The 25357-nt window shown below is 41.1% G+C and overlaps 1 protein-coding gene across 3 annotated transcripts; it reads left to right on the top strand.

Moving 5' to 3' along the window:
* The first annotated feature begins 3544 nt into the window (after positions 1–3544).
* Positions 3545–22199, top strand: CDCA7L (cell division cycle associated 7 like). 3 transcript variants are annotated; one of them, XM_059474852.1, is made up of 10 exons: positions 3545–3607; positions 10232–10378; positions 13541–13672; positions 14134–14493; positions 16204–16278; positions 17445–17627; positions 19049–19180; positions 19961–20110; positions 20765–20901; positions 21249–22199. In XM_059474852.1, the coding sequence occupies exons 1-10, from the start codon at positions 3548–3550 to the stop codon at positions 21277–21279; spliced, it is 1407 nt and encodes a 468-aa protein (XP_059330835.1). In that variant the 5' UTR covers positions 3545–3547; the 3' UTR covers positions 21280–22199. The 3 variants fall into 3 exon arrangements, with proteins under 3 accessions (XP_059330835.1, XP_059330829.1, XP_059330843.1); XM_059474846.1 differs by having other exon boundaries at positions 19046–19180; XM_059474860.1 differs by lacking the exon at positions 3545–3607 and having other exon boundaries at positions 10250–10378; positions 13403–13672; positions 19046–19180.
* The last annotated feature ends 3158 nt before the right edge of the window (positions 22200–25357 follow it).

The following is a 25357-nucleotide window of genomic DNA, read 5'->3' as shown; positions in this document are numbered from 1 at the left end:
CATCCAGCTTGGTTAATTCACAGTGGTAAAGTCCAAAATTATAAACTGGAGTGGTATTTTTAATTTGAAACTTGAAATTTGTTTCACGGGAAACAAATTTTCTGTTCAGATGGCTACTTTAGAGAGGTGGTGGTGGTGTCCTGTAATTTTACAGTGCATCATATTGTTACTAAGCATCACATAAACTCATGGATCTGCTATACCTGACACATACTTTGAGTAGCTCATAATTCCTTCAGGACACATTTGTTCTGTTTGGAAATTTTAGTGTGATTATAATAGTCATACTGAGCCCAGGACAGAACTCATTGTTATGAGTTTCATTGTATAGTTTTGAGTCCAAAGAGTTGTACTGAGACATTATCAGCAATGCTCTCATGAGATGATAAGCAAGGTCAGAAACTATTCTGGATCCAGTCATTGCAAAATAATTCAGGCTTAATATGTAACGCTGAAGTTGAAGAGTACCAGGAATTCAGCTAAATCTCGTCTGAGCAAATGATGAGATCCTACTGACAAGGCAATAAAACAACAACTGTTGTGGGTTAGAAAAAAGAACTTTGAAATAATATGACAAGAGGTAAAGAAAATGGACAGGAATTCAGTGATGGAAAATCCACACTGAGAAGTATTTGAGCTACAGCCACAGAAAAATTAAACTAACAAAATCTTAAAAATCCCCCACACTTCTAATAAGGCAACATAAAGAACAATGACTGACAAGAAGGGCTTGAAATGCTGAGAAGGAGAATGATTATGAAAGTACAAAATGAAATGGAAAGTTAGGAGGAAAAAAAGAGAAACAAAGCCAAAGCAACAAATTGCTTTGATATCAGATATCAGATATCAGACAGTTCATAATGTATTTGTAACAGCATAATAGCTGCACATCTCTATTGTAAGAGAATTCAATTTTATTCATTCTAATTTAGCACAGGACAGTCAACACAGCCATTTCAAATCTGTTGTTCCCATTCCAAGATAGCATCTTGACAGCTTTTAACAAACGGAAATGCTTCAAAATGTAGACTGTTGGGGACAAGGGAAAGAACCAAGCCCAGGATCACATAATATACAAGCTTTTCAGGAATGTATTCCACAAGAGATCTTTATTCTTTTGTATTTTAAGAAGTCTGCATTTCAATTCTGCTGATATTATACATAATTCCCACATTTTGTCTTCTACTGAATTCCCTCCTCCCCACCTCATGCTCAAAGCTTCTTATTTCTGCACCCTGAGTGACAACTGCAGGTGCCTCAATAGTGGATATTGCAATGCAAACCAGTGTTTAAATGGCCTGCTTTGGCTAAATGCTTCTTTGTTTGCATGTAACGACTTCCCTCACATTCTCTCTTAAAAAATACCTTCCATATGGTTGGAATATAATGGCTTGTAAGTACTTAAATGGGTAGTCTGCCATGTGTTACACTGAGGATCAGATGCAATGGTAGGTGGAGAGGCTCTTCCCCTCAGAGAGAGGGGAAGAACTCATCTCATCTGTCCTTCACTTTCAAAAAAAAAAGTAACTTTCCTCTAACTTTTATTTTATGACAATATTTACAGTGGAGAGTTTAAAATACCTAGTCAGACCTGGGAACTCTGATATCAGAGTTGGCAGACTGCACTGGGCATTTTGAAGCGCTCCCCTAAATGAAAAAATACATATCGCTTTTACATCTCTGTCATCCAGAAGGTACTGAAATAGTCAAAACAATCTGAATTTATTTTTAGCATGACAATTCACAATTGTGTTTGAAGGTAAGCTACAGAGTAACACACTTGGTTCTTCTGATTTGCTTTTATCAATTCAAACACCATAAAAGTAGTTATTACGGGTTTATTTCAGCCAGATTACATGTGCAAGTCAATTTCTTGCTGTTCTATTTCAGCTATCCAGACTAGAGGGCTTGTGGAAGACACCAGACAGAAACCTGGGTGTGAAACATACCCTGAGACCTTATACAGAGATCCCCAGTTCAGACATAGTCATCAATTACTCTTCTGTTTTCTCAAATCCCATAAGGAGGATGGCAAAGGCACACTTTTATTTTACAGTACTGCAAACACTGAGGTACTTCACTGCTGATTCCAAGAGAGATCTTTCCCTCTGAGCCACCTACAAGTTCATCCTTTTGAGATGGATGATGAACAGTTGGCACAGTGCCAGTGGGACAGATTTCCACCCCACCCATCAGAAAACTTTGGGAGCACCTCTCTGCTCAAAGGGTAGCTTTTCTCACTGAATTACTGGGTAATCACAACACAAAGTACCTAATCTAGTAACAATCCCCTTGATTAAAAAGGGACACATAAAACGTTGCTAATTTCTTAATAAAAATTAAACCTCTTAATTGAGGAATACAGGTTATTCAGAGGAAACTAGAAAAAAATATTTTGCCTGGTTTTGTGTTCATCTTTCTACTAGCTGCACAGTGGAAAATATGATTAAATGGGACCTTGTGTGGAGGAAAAATGCTTTAAAATTTGATATATTCCCTTTTTTTCCAATTACATTTTTCTGGTTAGATTTATTTTCCTGCATTCGTGATATTTTGAAATTTGAACTGTTGACTTGCTGTTTCAAGGAACAGTTCTGCTTCCCATCCCTTTCACAGTGAAGCTAAAGGCTCTTGACTTGGGAAGCTGGGGAATGCATTAAAGTCTGCCTGTGCTTGGCACTGGTGAAGTCACACCTCTAGTCCTGTTTTCAGTTTTGGGCTCCTCACTACAAGAAAGACATTGAGGTGCTGGAGAGTGTCCAGAGAAGGGCAGTTGAGCTGGTGAAGGGTCTAGTGAAGGTCCTGGAGCACAAGTCTGATGAGGAGAGCCTGAGGGAGCTGGTGTTGTTTATCCTGGAGAAAAGATGGTACAAGGGTGATGGTACATACTTTATTATTCTCTACAACTGCCTGAAAGGATATAGGGGTCGGTCTCTTCTCCCAAGGAACAAACGATAGGAAAGAGGAAATGGCCTGAGATTCTGCCAGGGAAGGTTTCTTCACTTAAAGGGTGGTCAGGCATTGGAACAGGCTATCCAGAGAAGTGGTGGAATCACATCCCTCAAAGTGCTCAGAAATCATATGGATGTGGCACTTGGGAACTTGGCTTAGTGGTGAACTTGCAGTGCTGAACTAATGATTGGACTTTACTATTTTCATTCGAAAGTGGCATCATTCCCCCTCCGCCCCTCCCATTTTTTTTCCCCGAGGTTTCAAGAGGCTTACACTTCCCGCCTGTATTGCGTAAATAAACATTTTAAGTTACTTGGAGGATAAAAGCCTATTTCCTTCCAAAGCCTACCGCTTTCAGACGAACAGCTGCCGCCCAGCGAAAAGCGTGCAGGAAAGATTGGACGATGCTGGGTGCCCAGGGGATCCGCAGCAGCATCCCAACAGCGCTGGTCCTTCCCGGGGCAGGCCACGCGGGGTGCCCCGTCCCTCTGCCCGCTTTCCCGCCGCTGCCGGGCGGCTCCACCCCGCCACCGCCCCGCGCCCCTCCTCCCTGCCCCTTCCTCCTCCTCCTCATCCCGCGGCAGCGCGGGCGGCCATGGCGCGGCGCGGCCGGCGGCGGCGGCGGGGGGCAGCGGCGGCGGGGACCCGCGGCAAGGTGAGGCGGCCCGCGGGCTGGCGGAGCGGGGCCGGGCGCCGAGGGCAGGGAGCCGGCCCGCAGCTCTCCGCCTGCCTGGGGCAGCGGCGGCCTTTGTCCGCCGCCCGCGGCATGAGGGGTCGGAGGAGCTGCCCGCCAGCGCCGGCCAGTGCCCGCCAGCGGCGGGGCGGCTCCCCCGGCCGCCCGCACCGCCCCCGGCGCAGCGCGCTGGCCGGGACACCGGGCGGCCCGCGGTCCCGCCGGGAGCCATCCACGTGGCGCGGCCGCTCCGCGGCTGTAAAAGGCCGGGAATGGGGTGCAAGCTGCCCTGAGGGCGGCCTTGGGACACTCAGCAGCGGCGTGGGCCAACTGCAGCTGTGCTGGGACTTGTGTAGGCTCTAGTAAAGGCTGGAGTGGATCACTGACAATTAATTAGTTGTGAGCCTGGGGATACCACATTAGAAATAGCCAATACCTTTATTTCTTTTTAGTTCTGGCCTTTTTTGTTTCCTTTTTTTTTTCTTTTGGAAGGCCGCGATGCCAAGGCTGCCACATATTTGAGTCCCCTGAGAGTCATGCTTCCGTCCCCTGTGGTCTGGTCCGGTCCAAGCCTGGGGGCGCATGCTTGGGTGCATCAGGCTGATTGTGTGGTTCGAATCTTGGGAGGTAGTATCGCTATAGAATCATAGAATACTTTAGATTAGAAAGGACCTCATCTAGTCAACCTCCTCGAAGGAGAGTTGCCATCTTAAACTAGTTCAGATTGCGCAGAGCCATCCAACCTGACCTTGAATGTTTTCAGGGGTGGAACATCTACCAGCTCTTTAAACAAGTTGTTGCAGTGTTTTACCATTCTCCTTATATGTAGTCTAAATTGACTCTCTTCATGCTGAGCTTCCCAGCTGGTGGGAAGGAGCAAGAAGTTCAGCATCTCATTCAACTCTTGCTGATGGAAAGTTGGAGCTTTACAGGGGTTTCTGTGGAACTGAAGTGTAATACAGCCACTGGAATATTTATTAGAGCTCTGTCCTCGCAAAGACCTTCCACCTCTGTATGACCTCAGGCTCTCCGTTTGGCAGTATGAAGATAAGGGTGCTATAAAACAGTTTGGGATAACCCTGTTTGACAACAGACACACATGGCACTCAATTCGCATCTCTGGTACTGTAACACAAGACTCTTACTGTCTACTAGTTCCCTTTCTGGTACACAGCTAAATGCTGCACATCATGTTTCATTCAAGGCTCAGCAAAGGGCAGAAGTCTGTTCTTGGTGTTTTCCTGTTTCTCATGGGAGTTTATTTTTGTCTGAGCAAAACCTTCTGCTTGCTCTGCCTTGTTTTTGTATATTTTGTGATACATTGGTGAGCAGTTAGTTCAGTCTTGGCAGGGCCAGAAGGATGTGGTGGTGAAGGTTTCTTTGCCTCTGAAGTCATAGACCGTCACTGCTGACGGGCAGATTGGCTTGTGAGTACATGCTCCAATTTGAAAACAATTGCTGAAGATGTCAGCAGTACAAAACTGTTTTGAGTCACAAGACCTGTAGTTCCATTTCCTGTCCCAGGGTCTGATTTACCAGGTCCCGGCACAGCAGTGACTGTGACTGTTTGCACCCACAAGGCCTGAACTCAAATCCTAGACTTGAGCAGACCAGGCACAAAGTGAGGGTGCATTGCAGTATTGTACAAAAGATTTCCTTGAAATACCAGGGCTTGGACAGTAGTTAGGCATCACCATGGGATGCTCTTGAATAATTCATAATAAATTCAGAAATAGTTGTTACAACTGTTAGGATTGGTGTGTGATTAGATGGTACAAAGGAAGGAATAGTAGCAGTTTATAGTGTGTATTGTGTTCATATGCTGGCATGCTGATACTTACAGCACTACCAGCATTTTTGAAGAGTCGGAAATAGTTTCCAGGAAGGTACTGCCCTTGGAAGGTGACATTTTAAATGATTTGCCATGTGATTATGGTACTTGGGCATTCCTTATTTTAGGATAAAGTAGCCTTATGGACATTCGCTTATTATCAGTCTAGAAAAGGCAATACAGAGACCGTATTTGGCTGGCTGTTCTGAAAACAGCAGAATTTACCAAAATTTCCTGGAGCAGTAGGTTTACTGGTGTGAAAATTGACAGAACCTTTTGAGGGGGTACCCTCAAAGTCCCAGGAGTTGTTGCTGTGACAGATTAAAGGCTCAGGCATAATCCATCTTCACATTAGAATCAAATTATTCCTGCAAAGATCATAAAAGTGGGTGATGACTGCTCGTTTTATCAGTTGTTCCTTCTTTCAGAACACTCACTTGCCTTTCCATCTCCTGCTGCTTATGCCAGGAATACTCTTCACTGTCCAGGGGATTTCAGCTTCTTGTGCTTTAATGATGTTGAGAAATCCTGGAGGTTATCTGCGATCTTCCTTGCCTTCCTAGGTTTTGTTGATGCCCACGAGTCTTGGGCTGATTGTGTGGGTGACAGTCTTTTTGACCATGCATCCAGTCTGTGTAATTCTTTTGCACTGCAGTTTGGGGCTTTATATCTCTGTGCTTTCCATGTCTTTCACACATTTGTATGGTGCTTAAAATTAAGCTTTTAAAGTGCTGTTCGTCTTTGTGACTCCAATGGAAAAACCAGGATCTTGACTTCTGCATAGTTCTGGTTTATGGGTCTGGCACCTACTGACACTCTGTCTGGGCCCCTCTATTCTTTAGCTCTGCCCACAATTGTCAGCCTTGGAGTGCTTCCCTGTTCGGTTGCTCCTTTGAGGTTGTTCCTTTGAGGTACGAGCCAAATGCAGTGCCCTTGGGTGATGTGTGCCTTAGGCTGGCTTCTGAACCTGGAGCAAGTCAAGAGCCTTTCCAGCATGTGCTGAAGGTGTGACTTTGCACAGGTTTGGTTTGTGAGTATCTGCGTGGAATTAAACTTTGATTATTTCAGTCTGACTGAGTTTGAATGTGACTGAACTTGTGTGTCCTCTGCTTTCAGTAGGAATGCCCATACATTGTGCTAAATTGAATTAAGAGAACACAGCCCAATTGATTTTTTCCCCATGGTAGGAGCAAAAATGGAGAACTACATCTAGCCCTGCTTTCTCATCTGTAGGTTCTGCTGATGCATCACCATTGGAGAAGAATGTGCTAGTGTGACAATTGGCAGGGAAAGTGATCTGTGCAAATAAGTCTTTAAAAAATTAGACATGGCAGTCAGTGCTGTAGAAAGAACATGCTTCCCACCAAATACACTGGTTTGCTTGCAGGCAAGTGTTCTCTCCTCACAGCCTACCAGGCAATTTGCATATTTTCTGGCTTTGGTGTCAGGAAAGTTGCTTTTTCAATTGGAACATGAAAATTCTTCCTGTTGATGTGGATGGCAAAACAGCTCACCTCAGACTTTTCTTTTTTTCCTTGTCTAACAAGGTGGAATTTATGGGTAGAGTGCTTGGAAAAATATTCTTGTGACTGCTGGGGACCTTGGGTTCTTTACTTTTCAGTAGCTCATGTGACTGAAACAGTTTTGACAACCCTACCAGCCTCTGTCACCCTCTGCCCTTGGTGACAGACCTGCCAGCCTCCACGGGCACATACCAGCTGCTGGCCCCTGGTTCTGTGGGACTGGGATCTCCATGCAGCCCAACCCATCCCAGTATGCTCCTGGGTGTCCTGGTGGTATATTGTCTAATTTAGAGAAGGAAAACCTGAGAGATGTGAATGTCTTGAGTTTTGGACTACTGCAGAAATGTAGGATTTGTTATTCTGGCAGTTGTTGGATTGTGTGCCATCTGTAGCAGTGAAAGTTTGCTGATACTTTTGAATAGTACTTTGTAGGGGTTTTAAACAACTAAGTGTGTTTTATGTGCAAAAATAAATGAGTTCTATAGATATAAAACTTCCTACCAGAAATAAGACTGACTTTTTCAGCAGCTTTGAATTATTTCCAGCTTTCACTAGACTTTTGGTATTTAGCCTTTGTAACAGGTATATTTAAAAGACAGTATTTCTCACACCTGCAGCATTTCAACAGTCCATTGTGGTCTGTTCATGTTGAAATATTTTCCCCGAGCAAGCTTGCAACGTTCATCACATCTCTGCCTTCATGACTTTTTTAGAGATTTAGTGGTGTAAAGATCCTCTCCTGGAGTGCCTGTGTTTTACTGATGTTTTAAATAGATTATTTTGACATTTCAGTTTAGACAAATATGTATTTTATTTCTTGGTGTGTAATAATTTGTTGACAAGAGTGGAAATCCTAGGCTCTGATGCTGATTGTAAATCAGTTTCAGAATGTATTTTAATTGAAAGTTGAAGATGGGAATGTCTGTGGCTTCCAGGACTACACAATAAATGACAGTGGATGAACCCATCATGACAGAGATGTTTGCTGCAAGCTTGTCTTTTATGTCAGTGGACTTTTCTTGGAAATAAATTTGGCTTACAATTTCAGGTGCAGAAATAGATTCTAATAATTCTGCTAATCAAGATTGACCATGAGGCTTCCCTTTCTAAACTTCTGGAGTATGTCCACCTTGTCAGTTGTCTGTTATTAATGTAAGCCCTTCTGGTAAAACAGGGACTCATCAGTGACCAAATTGCGATTTTTCCTACCCAGGCTATGGAGAGCAAGTTACAAACTAAAAATCCTTGGAGCTCTACAGTGAGTTACTTAAATCAGTACCAGTACCACAGAATTTGGGAATGCAAAAAAATTAAGTTCCTACTGGGAAAGAATTTTTTTGTTGTTGTTCAAAATCAATAATTACAGCCTCATAAATGACTCCTCTGGTGCAGATGAAGAAGCTATACATGAACAAGAAGAAATCAGGCATACAGTAATTACAGCAGTGGCTAACTCAGCTGTAGATTAGCACAAGAACTAATGCAGTGGCTCCTGGAAGCAATTTATAGCAGGGAGACTCTCAGCTCCTCGTATGTTTTTCCATTTAAATGCACAATCCTTCATTCTTAGCACTGCTCTGTACTGAGTAAATTCCACAACAACAGAAGTGGATTCTGAATGTTCACTGTAGGAGGTAGGAGTGAGAGAATATCCAAAGGGGTTTTGATATGGACAGAATGACTTTAGAAACTGTACTTTGGATCATGCCATTATAGGCCTGAGAGGGTCAGTTTTTCAGAGGTGAATTCTACTCTTGCTTCAGCAGCAGTAAGTTGGTTTTGCATCAGCCTACATAGGCTTTATAAGGTTAGAACTAGAATAAAATTGTTCACCCTTTACTCTAGCTTATTTCAGAGAGTGATGCTTTGGTGAAGGTACTGCTTGCTATTTTAATGGAACCTTTGCAGCTATATTACTTTTGGAGAATGAACCTTCTTTGGGTCACTTGCCTTGCCACAAGTAAACTTTGAAAAAAAAACATCTTTATATGCCCTGTTTGAGCAACCTTAGTTTTCTGTGACAGCAAAAAAGGGCAGTCTGCTCTTGGTTCTGAACCTCATCTGAGATGTACTGGTGGATATCCAGGGCTGGAAAACAGCTCTTTGAGATGAGGAATTGGCCTCTGACCAGGCAGTCATTGATCTCATGTTCCTGAGAGTTAATGAGAGTGTGGCTTTAGCAAAGAGGAGAGAGGCTTGTTTCAGGTTGGAGTGGTGTGTGTGAGGTGTGTAGGTGAGGGGATGTAGAGGACAAGTGTTTTGATGCTGGTGAGGAATGCAGACGCTTTTCTCCCAGAGCATTTGTGTGACTGGCAGAATAGTTTTACAGGTGATACTTGGATGTGTGAAAATGTGTTCTGAAACTTGGCAAAATGCCTTCTTCCTTGATTTTAAGGCTTGACTTATTCATCCCATCCTTACACAAACCAGATCCTGAAGCAGCCCACATGGGAACTCTCTGGAGGCTTTCTTACTGTCCTGGCACATGCAGAGCCTTGTCCAACGTGTTTGCTGTGAAGTGTATGGCCCAGTGGAATGGTTGGAAGTGGTGTTATGAGTCTCCTAGGCTGAGAGTGAACTTCTTAAACGCTGAAGCTGTGACCTTGTTCACCTGAGGAAGGCTATGTGCCCTTGGCTGTGCTTCCCCCTCTCCTGGTGGGCTTCTAGCAAAGGAGAAATGTTCTTGGTTAGCACATTTTCACTCTCTTAAACAGTATCACAGGAGAAGCTTTGTGACAGTACTGACCAAGGAGAAGGAAATGCATTGGTTTTGTTTTTGGAGTTAGCCAAGTGTCTACTAAAATCCATAATGGTACTGTGAGATCTAAAGGTCAGGTTTCTTTGTACTTTAGCATTGTGTTATGTTTGAGGTTGTGTTCCTCACCTCTGAGACATCATTTCTCTGCAAGAGCTGGAGGGCTGGTGGGTTTCCCCATGGGTAAGGGTGCCCTAGCAAAGATGAGACACCCATGTATTTTTAGGTCTCTGAAGTACTTTCCTGTGGAGCTGAACACCCTGTGTATTGCATCCCCTCCCAATCCCAGATCCTGAGTCTGTATTCAGGGATTAAAACAGTCTATACAGAATTTTCCTGGAGTTTAGCTAAATGAGGTGCAATTTACACATAGCATATTTTGTGCTACAGACTCGTGTTTGCATAGGAATATAAACATAAGTTGTATGGTTGCAAATTTGAGTTTTCCTGTTAAGTTGGTGTGTGTGACTCATGTTTTCTGTCTTGTCTTGAATCAGAAACAGGTACCCAAGGATGTGGCCAGCATTTTTAATACCCCCAGTGACAGTGAAGATTTTCCAGGATTCCAAGATGATGCTTCTGAAAAGAGCTTCTTGTCAGAGAACAACTGTGCTAGCTTTGATTCCCAGGAGTCTGGAAAAGAGGTAGGAACAGGTTGCCATAGTCCATTTATGCTCTTGGGATGCAGTAATACTCTGAGCCTGTGTCAAAACTGTGTGAATTATAACTCTCACCTTAACCTGTAATTTACAGTGCCCATATTAAACTTAAAAGTAAACTAACTTAGTATTTAGGGTTTAGTGGTTGCTTTTCAAAACTCCTTCATAATATAAAAATGTGTTTCATTGGAAGATGAGTTTAAGTGAAATAGGTAAGTGTAGCAAACAGGAAAAAGAGAATTACCATCCTGGAAAGATGTTGCTGGTTATTAGATGGGCATTTGTGAGTATGTAGACTTCAAAGTATTTCTTCCAGAAATATCTCTGCGCTGACTCTGCATTAAAATTGTGTTTTAATAGTGGTAATCCAGAGAAAGCATCAGCTCTTGCTGTAGTAGTGCAGTCTGCTGGTTCTTTGCTCTCTTGATGAAGTGGCTTGGATTATCAGAATGATTTGATATTTTTTCTTCTCTGGTAGCTGGAGATACCAGCTGAATTCTCAAGAAAAGAATAGAACTGATGTGCTGTCTTGGGTGGCAAAAAATTTAGTTTTTAATCTTTTGGAAACATATAATTACATGCTTGATAGCCATGGGCTAATGTGTGATAAGATACCTTTGTCATTTGTGCTCTTGCAGAGGTCCCTCTGTTTCATTAATGAGATAATTGAATTATTTTTCTTTTATTTTCCTAATTCATCAGGTCAGTGCCCGGTTAAGGGGCGCTGATGACAAGGAAGATGATTAGTGTTAGCCAAAGAAAGAGACAGAATAAGGCTTGTTACAAATATGTACTGTTTCTCAGCCTTTATAGAAAAGTGACCCCAGGAGAGTGCAGAAACCTTTTGGGAGTAGAGCTGCAGTCTGTGCTATGGAGAAAGATAGTGTCCAAGATGTAATTAAATTACTGGGCTATAAGTTGGTTTGTAATGTTGTTGCTAGACAGCAGTACTGGCAGCTTCAGCAAACCAGGAGGTAGCTTGATCTTGCATTTGTGGTTTTGTGCGGAGTATCAAGAAAGGTCAGTGGGGAGCGGTATTGGTGGTGGAGGGAAAACCTTGTGTGGGAGCTTCTGCTTTGCCTGCTTGGGGGCTGCAGACACCTGACTGTACTTTTCCCTCCCTTGATTTCCCAACTTGTGAAATAGAGTTTATGATAATGATCTGTTCTGCAAAACATTTTAAAATCCTCTGATGAAAAATGCTATGGAAGAGATAGATAGTTAGTTTAACATGCATTGCTGAGAATCCCTGTGAGACTTGTTCCAGATTTACAGCTTGCACTGCAACCTTCCTTATCATTCCTGTGTTTCCCTTGGGATAAGAATTATTTTAAATCTTGATCAGTATTGAATTTAATTTCTTTACCACTAAATGGTACAATAAAAATACCCTGAGTTCCATCCAACTGCAGCATAATCTGCAGTCCTTGCACATCAGGGCCCTGCATCAGGATGAGCATCATCCTGTGTTCATGATGCCAAACACCACAATTGCTGCAAAAGGTACCTTGTGCAAGAAACAAAAGGGTTTTGATGCAAAGGACAAAGTGATGGGAAGTTCAGAAAAATTCAGTTCTTGAGAAAGGAGGCAAGGTAGCTGCCCTGCTGGGGTGGTAAATGGGCTATTGGTGCATCAGGTGTTCCCTTGGATGCTGAAGTGCAAATGAGTTAGCAAGTAGTGACCTCTGTGTGCCTGCTTTTCCCCAGGGCTTTCTGCAGTCCTGCTCTGATCATCTCTGCACTTCTGCCAGTTCCCACAATTTCTCCCACAATAGGTATCCCTGGTGTGTATTTTACCTGATGTAGACTGTTCTTCATAGATGAACAACATAGCTGTAGGTGTGTTATTTTTAGTTACTTTAGCTAACAAATAGCATATTTCCCCCATCAACCTTCATTGTGGAATTTCATAAAAACACAGAATACATAAAATCTTCAGTTTCCTCCAAGAAATGCAATTTAACTTTAAAGTAACTTCCCTATTGTGTTTGTTCCTTTCTCAAGCAGCTGCACTGCAGCTATCAACAAAAGAATAAAGTAATTTTCCTCAGAGAAAACTCATTACAATTACCCATAATAATTTGTAGATGTTTAAGTGTAAAGAAACAGCATATGCAGTGGCTCCCCCCTCCCGTTCCCCTCTAAGTTTTTCCACTCATCTATTGTATCTTTTTTTCACCAGATATTATCTTAAAATAAAGAAATGTGTAATTAAAGTCAGGGAGGGGAGGGAATTGAAAGGAAGAATAAAGATATTTAGCAAATGCATTGTATTAAAGGTAATTTTTGCTTCTTGTGTGGGAGGAAGAAGTAACAGAGGAAAATTGGGGAAATAAACTTATATGTTGCTGACTTTCAAGAGGCAGGTGTGATGTGAACATGGATTATATTCCTACCAGGAACAAGTCTCTCAAGAGATTTGCAGGAACAGGTTGATTAAATGGTTTTCTACTAGTTCTTGTTGGAAGTATGGAAATACACTTCTATTTAGTAAATGCCTTGTGTTTAATTGGCATGTAACGTACATACCATGAAGAGTGTTTTAATGAGGTCTTTTTACTTCCTGGTCTATAGGCTGAAACTGAGGAGCTGTCTACCCTAGAACACATGGGAATGATAAAAAAACCAGTGAGTTGAGAAGGTGAAAGGTGGAGGGATACTGGTCAGGCTGTTCAAAGCTGTGTTGGTACCAGTCAGTTCAGTGATGGTGTAACAGCACAAGGAGCAGACCCCATCTCTCATTTGTATTTTCTTCTTTTCAAGGCCTGTTGAAGAAAATACATAAACCAGAAGAAAATACATAAAACAACATGATAATTTACATACAAGAAAACTGATAGTTTATTTTTATTGGATAGTAATGAAGAAGGGAAGAAGTGAAAGAGAAAGTTTCCCCCACAAGAAGTAGCTCAGTTAAAGCCCTGTCCTCAAAATGAAGAAGAAAAATCTTGCAGTTAAAACAACTCAATATTGAATCTGAATGTTGTCTTCTTGTTGTTTGTTTCTTAGACAGGCTTTGCCTGCGAAGTGCTTTCACAGGATGCTATTTAGTTGGCACTGCTTTGACCCACCAAACCTGTTCATTGTGGCAGTGTGTATACTCTATGTCTGACTGCCTTTCCCAGCTCCTGAGTGATGTTTTTGCAGGGGCTCCAGTTTCAGTCCAGATACCTCACCGAAGAGCTGCGGAGGATTTTCACTGAGGACACTGACTCTGAAACAGAAGTGTTTGAGGGCTTTGCTTCAAACGAGGTGCATGTGAGCAAGAAAGAAGTTCTGGTAAAGGCAGTCACACCTACACGTGAATGTGCTTCTTTTTTTTCCTGTCTCTTCTGTGTAAACTTCATGTTTTTGTAGGAATTTTTCTGATACACTATGATGCTCTTTTTTCACACTGAATTAAAAAGTCTTGTCCTAAAAGAGGGAAAGAATGCTTTATTTAATGTAGCATCACATATTAGAAATGGGAACTACTTCCACTGCTTGTAGATTGTACTGGGCAAGATTGTTCCTCTGGAGACAGCCATGTCTGTATCCCAGACAACACTAATGTGTAGATGTTTTGTTAATCTCTGCACAGGCAGAAGTTGCATACTGTGAACTTGTAAAAAGATGTTAATTTAGGTGAATTTATGGTGATTCCTTTGGATGGAAAGAATGCTGCCTAGAACTAGGGATTTAAAAATTAATTCTCTTATGTCAGAGCCAATATTGTAACGTGGGATTTTTCTTACCTGTAGACGGTGGAGTCAGACTTGAGTGATGAAGAACGCGATAATTTGTTGGGTAATGAGAAAGAAGAGGAGGAAGAGATGAAGAAGAAGGTTTCTCCCAAGAGAAGAAGCTTTGGCCTTCGTGTTGCTTTACAGTTTCCCACCAGGAAGTCATCTGAGAAAAAAGTGCCTGAACAGGCTTTGTCTGATTTACCTCTAAAGGACAGTGAATCCCTCACGCCTCTTTCAAAAGAAATAAACCTCAAGCGGTCGGACAAAGTAGAGGGCTCTGCTTCAGAGTCTGAAGAAGACATTAAAGAAACACAGGAGGAAAGTTCCAGTGCACTGCTTAAGAGAGCCATAAATATTAAAGAAAATAAAGCCATGGTAAGACTTAAGAGCAATGTTTTTTTTCTCTGACATTTGCATCCAATTACTTAGCTTTAGCAAACTTGAATTTTAGGGTCCCTGCTGGTGCTGTGCTGGAACTTTAGGAAAATCTTATGGTGACATTTTCTACCTGGGAAAACCCTGAAGGACCCTCAGCACTCAGACAATTACCCCTAAAATAATCTCAAGTAGGGACTGGCCTGGTCAAGTTTAAAACCAGAGTAGAACTAAGAATTTTTAATGTGAATATGAACAAAGTTATAAATGACCAAGTTTTGCAGCCTTCAGAACATATCAGAAAACCAGCTGGTTCTTTCAGGTGGTTTATGGTGTTGTTTGCCCAATAGTGTTTCTACTTTTTGTTTGTGTGTGACAGATCTGCTGCAGTTACTGATTGGAAAGCCAGCTAAAAGCTGCTGAGGATGATAAATGTAATTTCTCGGCTGTGTGGGATGTGATTTTTACAGTATTGCCTTACTATATAACTGCTGAACGTGTGTGTTTGTGTGTGTAGGTGTGGAAAAGAGCAACTGATCATTTACTAATGCTTTTTCCTTTATTATCCAACATGCCACCAGCTCTCTTTAATTATCATGCTGCTATGTAATCCAAACTGATGTTAAATCTTTAGTAGCTCCTTCAGTTTTACTATGTTTCAGGGAAAGTTGCAGCTTCCAAAGAGTCTTGGGGCTTAAGCAATACCTCTTGGTGTGGTACTGCAGCTCCTGTGTAAAAACTTGCTTCAGCTTTGTACCTGCACTTCTAATCTGTCGTGTGTTCCCACTACTGTTGTGTTGGTCTTGCTGCTCCTTGGTCCTTCTCACCTTCCACTCTTCCTTGCAGTTCAACCACTGTGAAATTCACTGGCATCCTAGGAGCAGTACTGTAATGGCATTAAATAGCTCTTAATAAATGCCACACTGAAGTATTTACTGAGAAATACTGTATTCAGCTTTTAATATCTTGATGGCTGTGGCAATCTCAGAGAGCTGGCAGCTTGGCTCATCCCCACTACCAGTGGCTTTTCAGAAGTTAGCCTCATTCTGGAATTCCAGAACAGGTCAGTGCCTTTTTTGTACCTATCAGCCACTGCTTATGTGGAAATGTACTTCCAAGACATCTTGTGCACGGTGCAAGAAATCATCATCCTGCTGAAGTACTTCTGATGCTGTACATGATCAGAACATGCATGCATTGGGGGAACTGCAAGTGGGGCTTAGTTGCTCTCTAACTTTGTAATGAGTGTGTACCCAGTGTCTGCGCTGCTTAAGTGCAGAGCTGTCTGGCAAAGAGCACAGATGTGTCTGCAGTCAGTAAAAGCTCACTGGAAACCTCTTACTGTCTTCTGGCACCCTGTCTTTTTTTTCTCCCTCCTATCATATGAACTTCATTTCTTGTTATCAATCATTACCATGTTGTAATGTACTCCTTTGGTGCTGCTTTGATAAGACACTATGTAAATCTGACCAGTTTAATTCCCAGTAAGAATTAGTAGGAGCTATGAAGTTAGTATTGTTGGCAGAGTTTTTGCTCATGGCAGAGTAAATAAACGCCTTTTATGAGCCTCACTTTATTTAAGTGCTTTCATAAAGGTTCCTTGCACATGTTGAGCTGTAATTTGAAGTGCATGTGAGGAATGGATGGTAGGTGGTGTTGCTTGTTTTGTAAGTTGCAGTGAGTTTTCAATGTGACATCACTTGATTCCAGCTTGCCCAGCTGCTGGCAGAACTGAATTCCATACCGGACCTGTTCCCAGTGAAAACGCCCTCCTCGACTCCTGCAGTAAGTTCCCAGTACTGGTTGGTGGTGACAGTAATTTTTGTTAGACTTAGATGTTGGACTTAATGTGTTGCATTGGAAACTTTCAGCAAGTTTGTTCTGGTTTTCTTTGGGTTTGGTCACTTCATTTGTATAAATTTGCTATGGTTTGTAAAGTGCCAGAGATTACGTGAGGAAACAGAATTTTTTAAGATAATTTATGAAGAAAGACAAAGACCAAGATAAGATGCTACTTCATCCTTTTGGCTCCGGAAATACTATTTGAGATTTTGGACAAATGTCTGAATATGTGGGAATAAAGAAGAGTAGTTGCTTTGCTTTGGATTTAGATTCTGTTTATTTCTCTCTTGTAGACCTTTCTTCTAAAATCCACCCTTCCCAGTAAAACTATGGTCATGAAGTTGAGCCATTCAACACAAACAGGAATTATACAGTAGTTATTTCAATTGACTTTTCTGAGCTTTAAGCAGCTGAGAAACTTTGCTTAGCAGCTTTCTCTGTAGAGTAGCATTTTTCCATGTATATTATAAATTGAAAAGATTTGAAGAAACCTTGAAGGACTGTATGACAAAGGACCATGTCTTTGGTGGATGTCCATGTAGGACTTCGGTTGCATGAATTCAATCATGCAGTAACTGGGAGGTGGGACAGTGTGAAGAGTGTATCTTGTACCTCCCAAGAATCTCCAAAATTATGAATCTTGAACTAAAGGAAGCAGCTTCTTAATACCCTTTCAGTTAAAAAAGTTTAAAAGAAAATTAATGAGAATTCAGCTTGTTCCTCAAACTGTGTACTCCTCAATGTTCCTCGATTGTGTATTCAGATTGTGGGAAAATCAGAATATTTAGCTACCAAAGAGCAGTGAGACCTGGCTTCCACCCTAATATGCCATGTGTTAAATTTTGGTATAGTTCTGTGATGTTAATTGGAACAGAATTTGACGTTAAGGTGTGATTTTTGAAAGTATCAAAAAAAATAGTCTGTAGGGAGTATATTTGGTGGTGGGGTTTGGCTTAACAAGTAAGGAGGAGGAGAGCAGTAGATCTCTTCATGATAGTGCAAGTGTGGTACAGATATTTTCAGGTTGTTTCTAGTGTTATGTTTGTAGTGTTCTAGACACTACAAACATAACTGAAAAGACAGTTACTGGAATTTTCTTCTCTTTGTAGAAACAGAAGAAAACCCCAAGGAGGACATTCTCTGAAGGCCAGATAACACGCCGAATGAACCCAACCAGAACTGCTCGTCCACCAGAAAAGTTTGCCTTAGAAAAATTTACTGTGTCAGCTGTCAAATTTGCAGAACACATCTGTAGCTACAGACAACAAAACCTCTTGAAGAGACTCAGTGTGGTATTTGCCAGATTTTGATATCTCCAGTAGTTAGGAACTAGGAAACATTTAAATTGTTGGCCAGCACTTAGACCAGACATCACATACGCAAAGTTATTGAAAATCTTTGAGATTAGCTGCAGAAGAAGTTATTTCCAGGCCTTTCTGTCTCATCTTTCACCTGTTAAGTGGGCTCTATTTGTGACCAGGGTTACTCGGGCATAATAAGGCAGTTAACTTGTGGTCTGTTATTAATTCTTCATCTGAAAATTACAAGAGCCCGTAATGTACAAAACCTTGGAGTGGCAAGGCAGTGGGGTGGTGGAGGTGGCAAAGCAGATCTTCTCTGTTACCAGCCTCAGGAAAAAAAAAAAAAGGCAAAAATCCTTCTCTGGAAATAGCAGAAGGAAGATGTGAGTTATATGGCTGAACTGAGAACAAATTAAGGGAATCTGCACCAGCAAACTGTTAATGTACAGGCTAGTAATTGAAAAGTTGCAGATTTTAATATTTCCTATTTTTAAAAATATGATTTTTTCCTCCTCTAGCCTATGGTGGTCCTTTGTCTTGCTTATATTTTTTTATAGCCCTTATGAGGAAGACCCTTTAAGTTTGAATCCTTAAAGGCTGGATCCCAGTTCTGCTTGTAGGAGCAAGTGCTGGGCATAGTTAAAGCATTATAGAAGGAACTTGGCTATTAGAGGAGAGGAGTAGCACCAAATGAGAACCTGGGCTGGTAAATGACTGTTTTGGACAGAACAGAACTGATCTAGAATGAAGGACAAATGAGGTTTTCAGAGACAGGTATGGGGAAGGCTCAGTAAGAATCTGATGAGATTTGTTCATGAATAGGGGTCAAAGAGAATAATTATTTAGAAGGAAAAAAAACATCACTTAGTGGTGAGTGGAGTACTCTCTTCCAAATAACAGATTAATAAGAAAGGCCTGGGATTGGCAGGACTAACTTAAAACTTCAGTAGAGGTTTTTTTTTTTGCAGAACATTGGAGATTGTCATTGGAGAAAGCAACTAGAGAACATACAAGGAGATTGAAGGATGAAAGCATGGGAAGGCAGATGATCACAGTTCTTGATTTTGAGAGGGAAGAAATGGAGTATGAAGAGTTACAGTGGAGGAGGAGAGGGAATACAAAGAAAAGTTAGCAGTAAAAACGTGTCAAGGATTTGTGCAAATAGAAGTAGTAATAAAGGAAAGGAATTAAATAAAATTAATAAAAAGTGTAGTAGAGAAAAGATTATGGAGGGAGAGGGAGAGAAAGGGGCAGGGATGATTTGGAAACTATTCCCCGTTCTTTCAGTGGTGCATGAGCCTGTAGTTTGCCAGCTGAGGACTGCATACTCATTGAAGGAATTTGTCACCAAGTGTGGTGACAGATGCTTCATGAGATCAGACAAAAGGTATTGAGATGAGTTTGTTTAGCAGGGGGATTGTGGAGTTCGCAAAAGGAGGAGATCATCCAAGTACTCGTCTCATCGCCCGGTAGAAGACATAACTGAGGAGGACTTGGACAACATTGCAATCACTGTTAGAGACAAAATCTATGACAAAGTTCTTGTAAGTGGTTGCCATATTTTTCAGTGTGTCTGTGCTTGAAATGAAAAGTCTCTCACTATTTCCCTGCTGTTTTCTAAAAGGTCTCCTTTCCTGAGGCTCTGGGGAGTTCAGCTCATCATTGTCACACAAGTATAGCTTTGAAAGCTTTGCCAGACTTCTCTGGGCTTGGCTGTGATGGTTGATACTCCCCACTGGCTTTTTACCCCTGAAAAGTGTTTCTGTGCCACAGAGCTATTAAGTCAAGTTTGCTATAGCTATTACTTGCCACTAGTAAGAGTATCCTTTTTGTCTCTCTTGCTAATAAAAGTGTTGTGTTGTACCATTAAATAATAGTGATCCCTGCTGTTCTTTGTACCTCTGGAAATGACATTTCTGTACAGGTTGTGTGGTGTCCAGTGTTCTTCATGGAAGTCCTCCTTCCTTGCTTTCACTGGATTGGGCTATTGGTTATCATAAAGATCATCTTACCATGTATGTCCGGCTCCATGGTATTGGCAGGGATGAGTCACAAGATAATTTTGTCAGTACTTTTAGGTTTTTCCTAGAGAGAAGAGGGTTATGAGGTTCATGTAATTTGAGACTTCTAATGCAACTGAAACTTGGCACTGTCTCTGTAAAATTCCTAGCATCTTCATATGATTACATCGTAACAGAACTTCCTCTTCATTGTTTAATTTGACCTTGGTTTGAAGTTTGTGCTTATTATTATTAGGAAAGCTCTTCAATGGGCATTTAAGATGTCCTTCATGCAAATGTTTTTCTCTTCCATTCCACGTTTAGGGTAGTACTTGCCACCAGTGTCGACAGAAGACAACTGATACAAAGACAATCTGTCGCAAGCAGGGCTGTGGGGGGGTCAGGGGGCAGTTCTGTGGGCCCTGTCTTCGAAATCGATATGGTGAAGATGTGAAATCAGCTCTGCTTGATCCAGTAAGTGTCATTTTTGAACCTGGAATGAAAGTTTAATGAATACAGCTTTGTTACTAATCTGTGATGTTAAGAATACACTCGTGGTAATGGGGTTCAAACCTTTTTGCCAAGAGCAGATCTGTAGTATTAACTAATAGCCATGATGTGCTAGCCCAATGTGGCAGTGGCTGCTCTATTAGCACCTGTGCTTTTATGTGCAGCTGCTGGGCAGCTTGGGGGTACCTGACTTCATGTACCAGCTGGTTAATTCAGTCCCAGGAATTGTCCTGTACCAGCAGGCAGAATGAGGCAAAGGAACTTGTTACCGTGGGTACCCATCTCTTTCTAGGGAGTTGACCACAGTCAGCCTAGCATGGAATGAGTGTTAGGCATTTCAGATGACTTCAGTCTATTTAAAAGTCAATACTGAACACATCAGAGAACTTGAGACTTCAGAGTAAGAAATAGTCAAGCACTTAATAATTTTGTTAATCCTGCAGAATTTGGAAAATGTTAATAAGGTTGATTGGCTGGCTGACAGAGGCTTGTAAAACCTTGCCCTGAACAATCACGTGGTGTGGAAGCCATACTCACATTTTTCTGAGCAACAAGAAGTCCAGTATAACATTTTTCATAACTTACTTTTCCCCCTCTCCCACACTCACACCCCTGTAGGCCTGGATCTGTCCTCCTTGTCGCGGAGTGTGCAACTGCAGCTACTGCCGCCGGCGGGACGGGCGCTGTGCCACCGGCATGCTCATCCACCTGGCCAAGTTCTATGGCTACAACAATGTCAAGGAGTACCTGGAAAGGTGAGAGCTCTGCCCTCTGGTTGTTCTTTTTTAAACTGTTACAGCCCTTTAAATAACATTTGACTTCTTGTGCCCTGTGGCAAATCTTGCACCTATGCAAAAGAAGTTTCTTGGATTTAAAATATTTTCCTTGGCTGAAAGCAGCTTATTTGAAGTGATGTATATTGTCTGTGTAAACAACTAATTTGATTAAAAAATTGAAAGGCTTCTGCCTGTTTTGAAATCCCTGTTGATTGGCTGAAGTGTATAGAAGTGCTGTTTTGGAAGTTATCATCTTCAGCAATGGAATTTTTTGGGGAAGCTGACTTTCCTAGAAAGCACTAACACTGTTTTCTCATATCTTCTAGTTTACAAAAACAACTGGCGGATGACAATTGAGAGCACTGAACTCAAGCCGTGCCTGAAACTGGTTAATATGTTAACAGTTTGACTTCAGAAGTTTATTATTATGTTTTACATAAAATAGAATTGTAGTATATAGCATATTCATTTCTTTATTGGAAACTTGTTGATTGATATGGTCTTACGCAAAAGATCTCTCAGGAAAATGTTTTGGTAGAGAAATCTACATGCACAGACCTATATGTTAAGTGAAATGGCACTCTTGAACCTTGAGTGGTTAATTTTTAATAGAGCTACACAACCACAGGATGGAGAGCTTGGTCAAAATGAGCAATATTTTTATTTATATAATTGTGCAAGTTTGCAGAAAGGGTGTTTAACAACTACCTTCAAAGCACCCCATCTTCAAAGAAACAAAACACCCTTGTCTACCATCTTGACCATAAAGATCTCTTATTCCAGATCTGCTTTCTGAACCTGTTTCACCACCTCTAGTTTATAGACCTTGTCCTTGCAAAGAAGGAAAAGATACTTTAATCTGAATGCCATTATATTCCAGCCAAAGGTGATGCAATCAACAAATGTGAGGATGGTTTTTGAAAGTTTTATTCCAAAGTGCAATTATTCACCAAAACATGAAAGTAGAAGAATGTTTAAAAAGAATTTAAAAATATCCCAGTAAAAAAATCCAACAAAACTTCTCACCAGCAGTTTTTGTGTAAGGTACCTGCTGCCTGAAGCATCTACCACCTGTTGTAACTGGTCTATATCAGAGTTCAGGAATAATTTTTTTTTTACTTACAGTTCATGCTTAGATATTTTTTCATTTGTACAACCAGACTTTCAAACAACTTCATTTAAATGCCAGATATTTGTATTGCATGTTAAAGTATGTTAAAATTTTGTAATATACACATTTCTTTTTATGTAGAGAGAATAAAGACTGATCTAAAGAAGAGTATTTTGTGATTCAAGCTACACCCTGGTGCTGATGTTTCCCATTTACTTTCCTATAGCAAGTGTAATGGTGCTTGGAGATTAATAATCGTTATGTGGAGAAACACATGAGCACAACATTGATGGGTGAGGAAATAACAACATAGACCACATAAGGGTTACATTTAAGATTGTGTTTTTGTGAGACAAAAACACAAGCCTTAATGTGACACTTATGCTCTAGCTTTTGCTCTAGCTGACTGTCAAAAATCTCTCTTTTTACTAGCAGGAAGACTGAGAAAGTGGCATGTTTTATTGAAAGCTTAGTATGAAACTGACAGGAGTGAAGCTATTCCTGCTGGAACCCATTTACCTGACTTCTCAATTTTCAGCTTGAAAGTCAAAACACAAGTTGTCCTCCTGCTTTTGCTTGTATAAGCTGGACATTCATAAACATTCTTGTTTTCCCTTTGATCCACTGGAATAGCCTTTTAAAAAATGTCTGGCATTGCTGAAGTCAGCTCCTGAACCATGTTTCTGCTCCTGGCCCCACAGCCCTCTGTGGTGCCCACAGTAATAGTAGCACCCGCTTTACATGATGTTCTGTAGTGCACGACCAGAATCGTTTGTGTTTAAACAGTTGCTAAATAGTTAAGGCTACATTTGGACATACAGATGTAGTGTAGACTACATTTGGTTGATTTAGATTTAGATTTTGTTGGCCTGCTCTGCATGCTCTCTATGTTCGAATGCAGAGATGAGTCCGTAGCATCTGTCTGGACTGTACTTGTGGATTCGTTAACATGCCCTTTTACTAAAAGCAGAGATTTAGTAATAAAGAAATTTTATATATGTAAACACCAACACAAGCCCAAACTGCACACTCAAGGCCATTCAAATGACAACCTTGCTATTGCTCCATTCCTCTACCCTAACTTCCCTCTTGGGGTTTACCTGCTGTAGTAGCAACTCCTTTCCAAAGGAGTGGCTTTCTTTTTATTATATTCAGGTCTGGTGAAGAACATGATGTTTCTCTGATTGCCACTGGGAGTCACTCACCTTTCTGTAATGATCCGTAGCTTTGTTGACAGCTTTTCTTAGTTAAAACTAAAATCTCATGTTGACAGTAGGCCTGAACTGTTCCTGAACTTAATGCTTCAGTCTCAGGAAGATACAGATTCAAAAGAACAAAATACGGTGTTTATCATGTAAAGGTTGTTAAAAGAGGAGTTGCAGCTCAAAAGGTGAACATGGTTTCCATTCAGGGACAGCCTACAACCCTACTACAGCGTTTGCAATAACTGTTTGCTTAAAAGTCCAGATGAAAAAAAAACCTTAATTCTTACACTTTGCCCACCTAATTAAACCTCATGCTAATCACAGAATCACTGAGTATTCTGAGTTGGAAGGGACCCACAATACAGGTGTTCTCAAGTACTTCCCTTTGTTCTTGGTATGTCTCCCCAAAAGCTTTTTAAGCATTATGACTCAGCAAATAAAACATTCATAATTCTTTATATCTCTTTATTTAGAATTGGCAACTTATAGTCAAGGTAAGAGAAAAAAAACGGCTAGAGACGATTTTTGTGGGGTTTTATGTTTGTTTGTGGGTTTGGGGGTTTTGTTGGTAGGTTGGTTGATGTTTTTTTGTGTGGGTTAGGTTGTGGGTTTGTTTTTTTTTTAATTGCAGTTATGTAGGTTACTTGATCCAGGTTACTAGCATGTGCTAGCTACTACCCTATTCTGCACCTCTAAGGGTTGCAAAAAATATATAGAAGTTCATTTTTGTGAAATTTATAGTTTCTGGAATAGTCTTTAAGCTTCTGAACCTCAGTTGGATTAGAGCTGCTGCTTTACTACAATGCAGGCCTTGTTCAGACATACTTAACAGTTATTTAAGTGCAGGAAGTATATTTAATGATTAGAACACCAAGCTGGTATGAAATTTAAAGCCACAGTGACAAATGCCAGCAATCTAGCGCCATGCCTAAGCTTCTTGGTGCTGTTCATAGGGTCACAATGCTTTAGTGCAACTCTTGATGCAACTTCACTGCCTAATAGAGTCCCTGAACTAGGAGATCAAGCAATTTAAGTTCATTTCTTACCTTGCACAGAAGGCATACAGATACAGGCTCCTTTTCTTGCTGGGTGGTCATACTCCTCCTTGGTCTTTTGGTTACATCTGCAATTGAGCACACCTTATCCAAAGGCCAGTTGTTTCTGCTCTGCATTGCAGCTTAAAAAAAAAAAAAAGTGCTTTCAGTAATTCTATATTCAGACAGTAATTCTAATGTCAGAACTGTCAGCCTCTTGGGCCATCATGCTCAAGCCTGAGACTGGGTGGGGTCAGCCCTTCTCCAGAGAATTATGGCAGCCCAGCCAGTGTCCTGTGAGGAGCTCCTGGCCACATTTCTGCTAGCCAAGTGAAGCATTTAGCTCAGTGCCATTGGTGACTATGCAGAATTTGAGCTACACTGTTACCAAGCGCTCCTGTGGTGTTCAGAATAAATGCAAACATACATTTACAGATTCACAGAATATTCTAAGGGAAAGGGACCAACAAGAATCATTGAGTCCAACTCCTAAATGAATGATACATATGGAGATTGAACCCACAAACCCTGGTGTTACTAGCACCGTGCTCTAACCAACTCAGCTAATGTTCTGTGATTGTGACAGGAAATGAGATTACTGCTTTATTCACTACACTGGTGAAAGTTTTCCATCCCCTACTGTGGCAACAACTACACAAAGAGGATTGGGAGACTTGATTTATTTTTCTCATTAGCCTCATAACTCTTTTATAGAAGAAAACAGAATGGTACCATGATATATGCGCTGAATTAGTTAAATAACAATGGTAGAAAAAGTTGCACTCTTAAACCTCTTTTAAACCTCTTTTTAAACTATACAATCAAGCTCTTATTTCCTTAGCTGCTCTGTCCTCACACTTCTGAGTAGCACAAGACAAGTTTGGATTGTTCCCCTTGCTTTCAGGAAAGGATTATTCTAATCTTAAAGTGATTTTAATCTTTTTATTTAAGCTGTGATTAACTCTCCAGACAGCATCACCAACACAGCTAACACCAGTAGTTACAGAGAAATATCTGACATTGAAACCATATGCTTGGTGCCCTATACCCATCACTGCTGACCTGTCAGAAAGCACTGAGGATGG

The sequence above is a fragment of the Ammospiza nelsoni genome, chromosome 1 (assembly GCF_027579445.1).
Source record: "Ammospiza nelsoni isolate bAmmNel1 chromosome 1, bAmmNel1.pri, whole genome shotgun sequence".
Taxonomy (NCBI): domain Eukaryota; kingdom Metazoa; phylum Chordata; class Aves; order Passeriformes; family Passerellidae; genus Ammospiza; species Ammospiza nelsoni.
The sequence above is the reverse complement of the archived record's forward strand: the minus strand, read 5'-3'. Positions and strand labels throughout refer to the sequence as shown.

What these genes read in the sequence shown, in the direction of transcription:
- CDCA7L (XM_059474846.1), top strand. Translation starts at nt 3,548, where the DNA reads ATGGCGCGGCGCGGCCGGCGGCGGCGGCGGGGGGCAGCGGCGGCGGGG. An exon ending in TTAAAGAAAATAAAGCCATG is followed by an intron (nt 14,494 to 16,203) that starts GTAAGACTTAAG and finishes ACTTGATTCCAG; the next exon opens with CTTGCCCAGCTGCTGGCAGA. An exon ending in GTCAAGGAGTACCTGGAAAG is followed by an intron (nt 20,902 to 21,248) that starts GTGAGAGCTCTG and finishes CATATCTTCTAG; the next exon opens with TTTACAAAAACAACTGGCGG.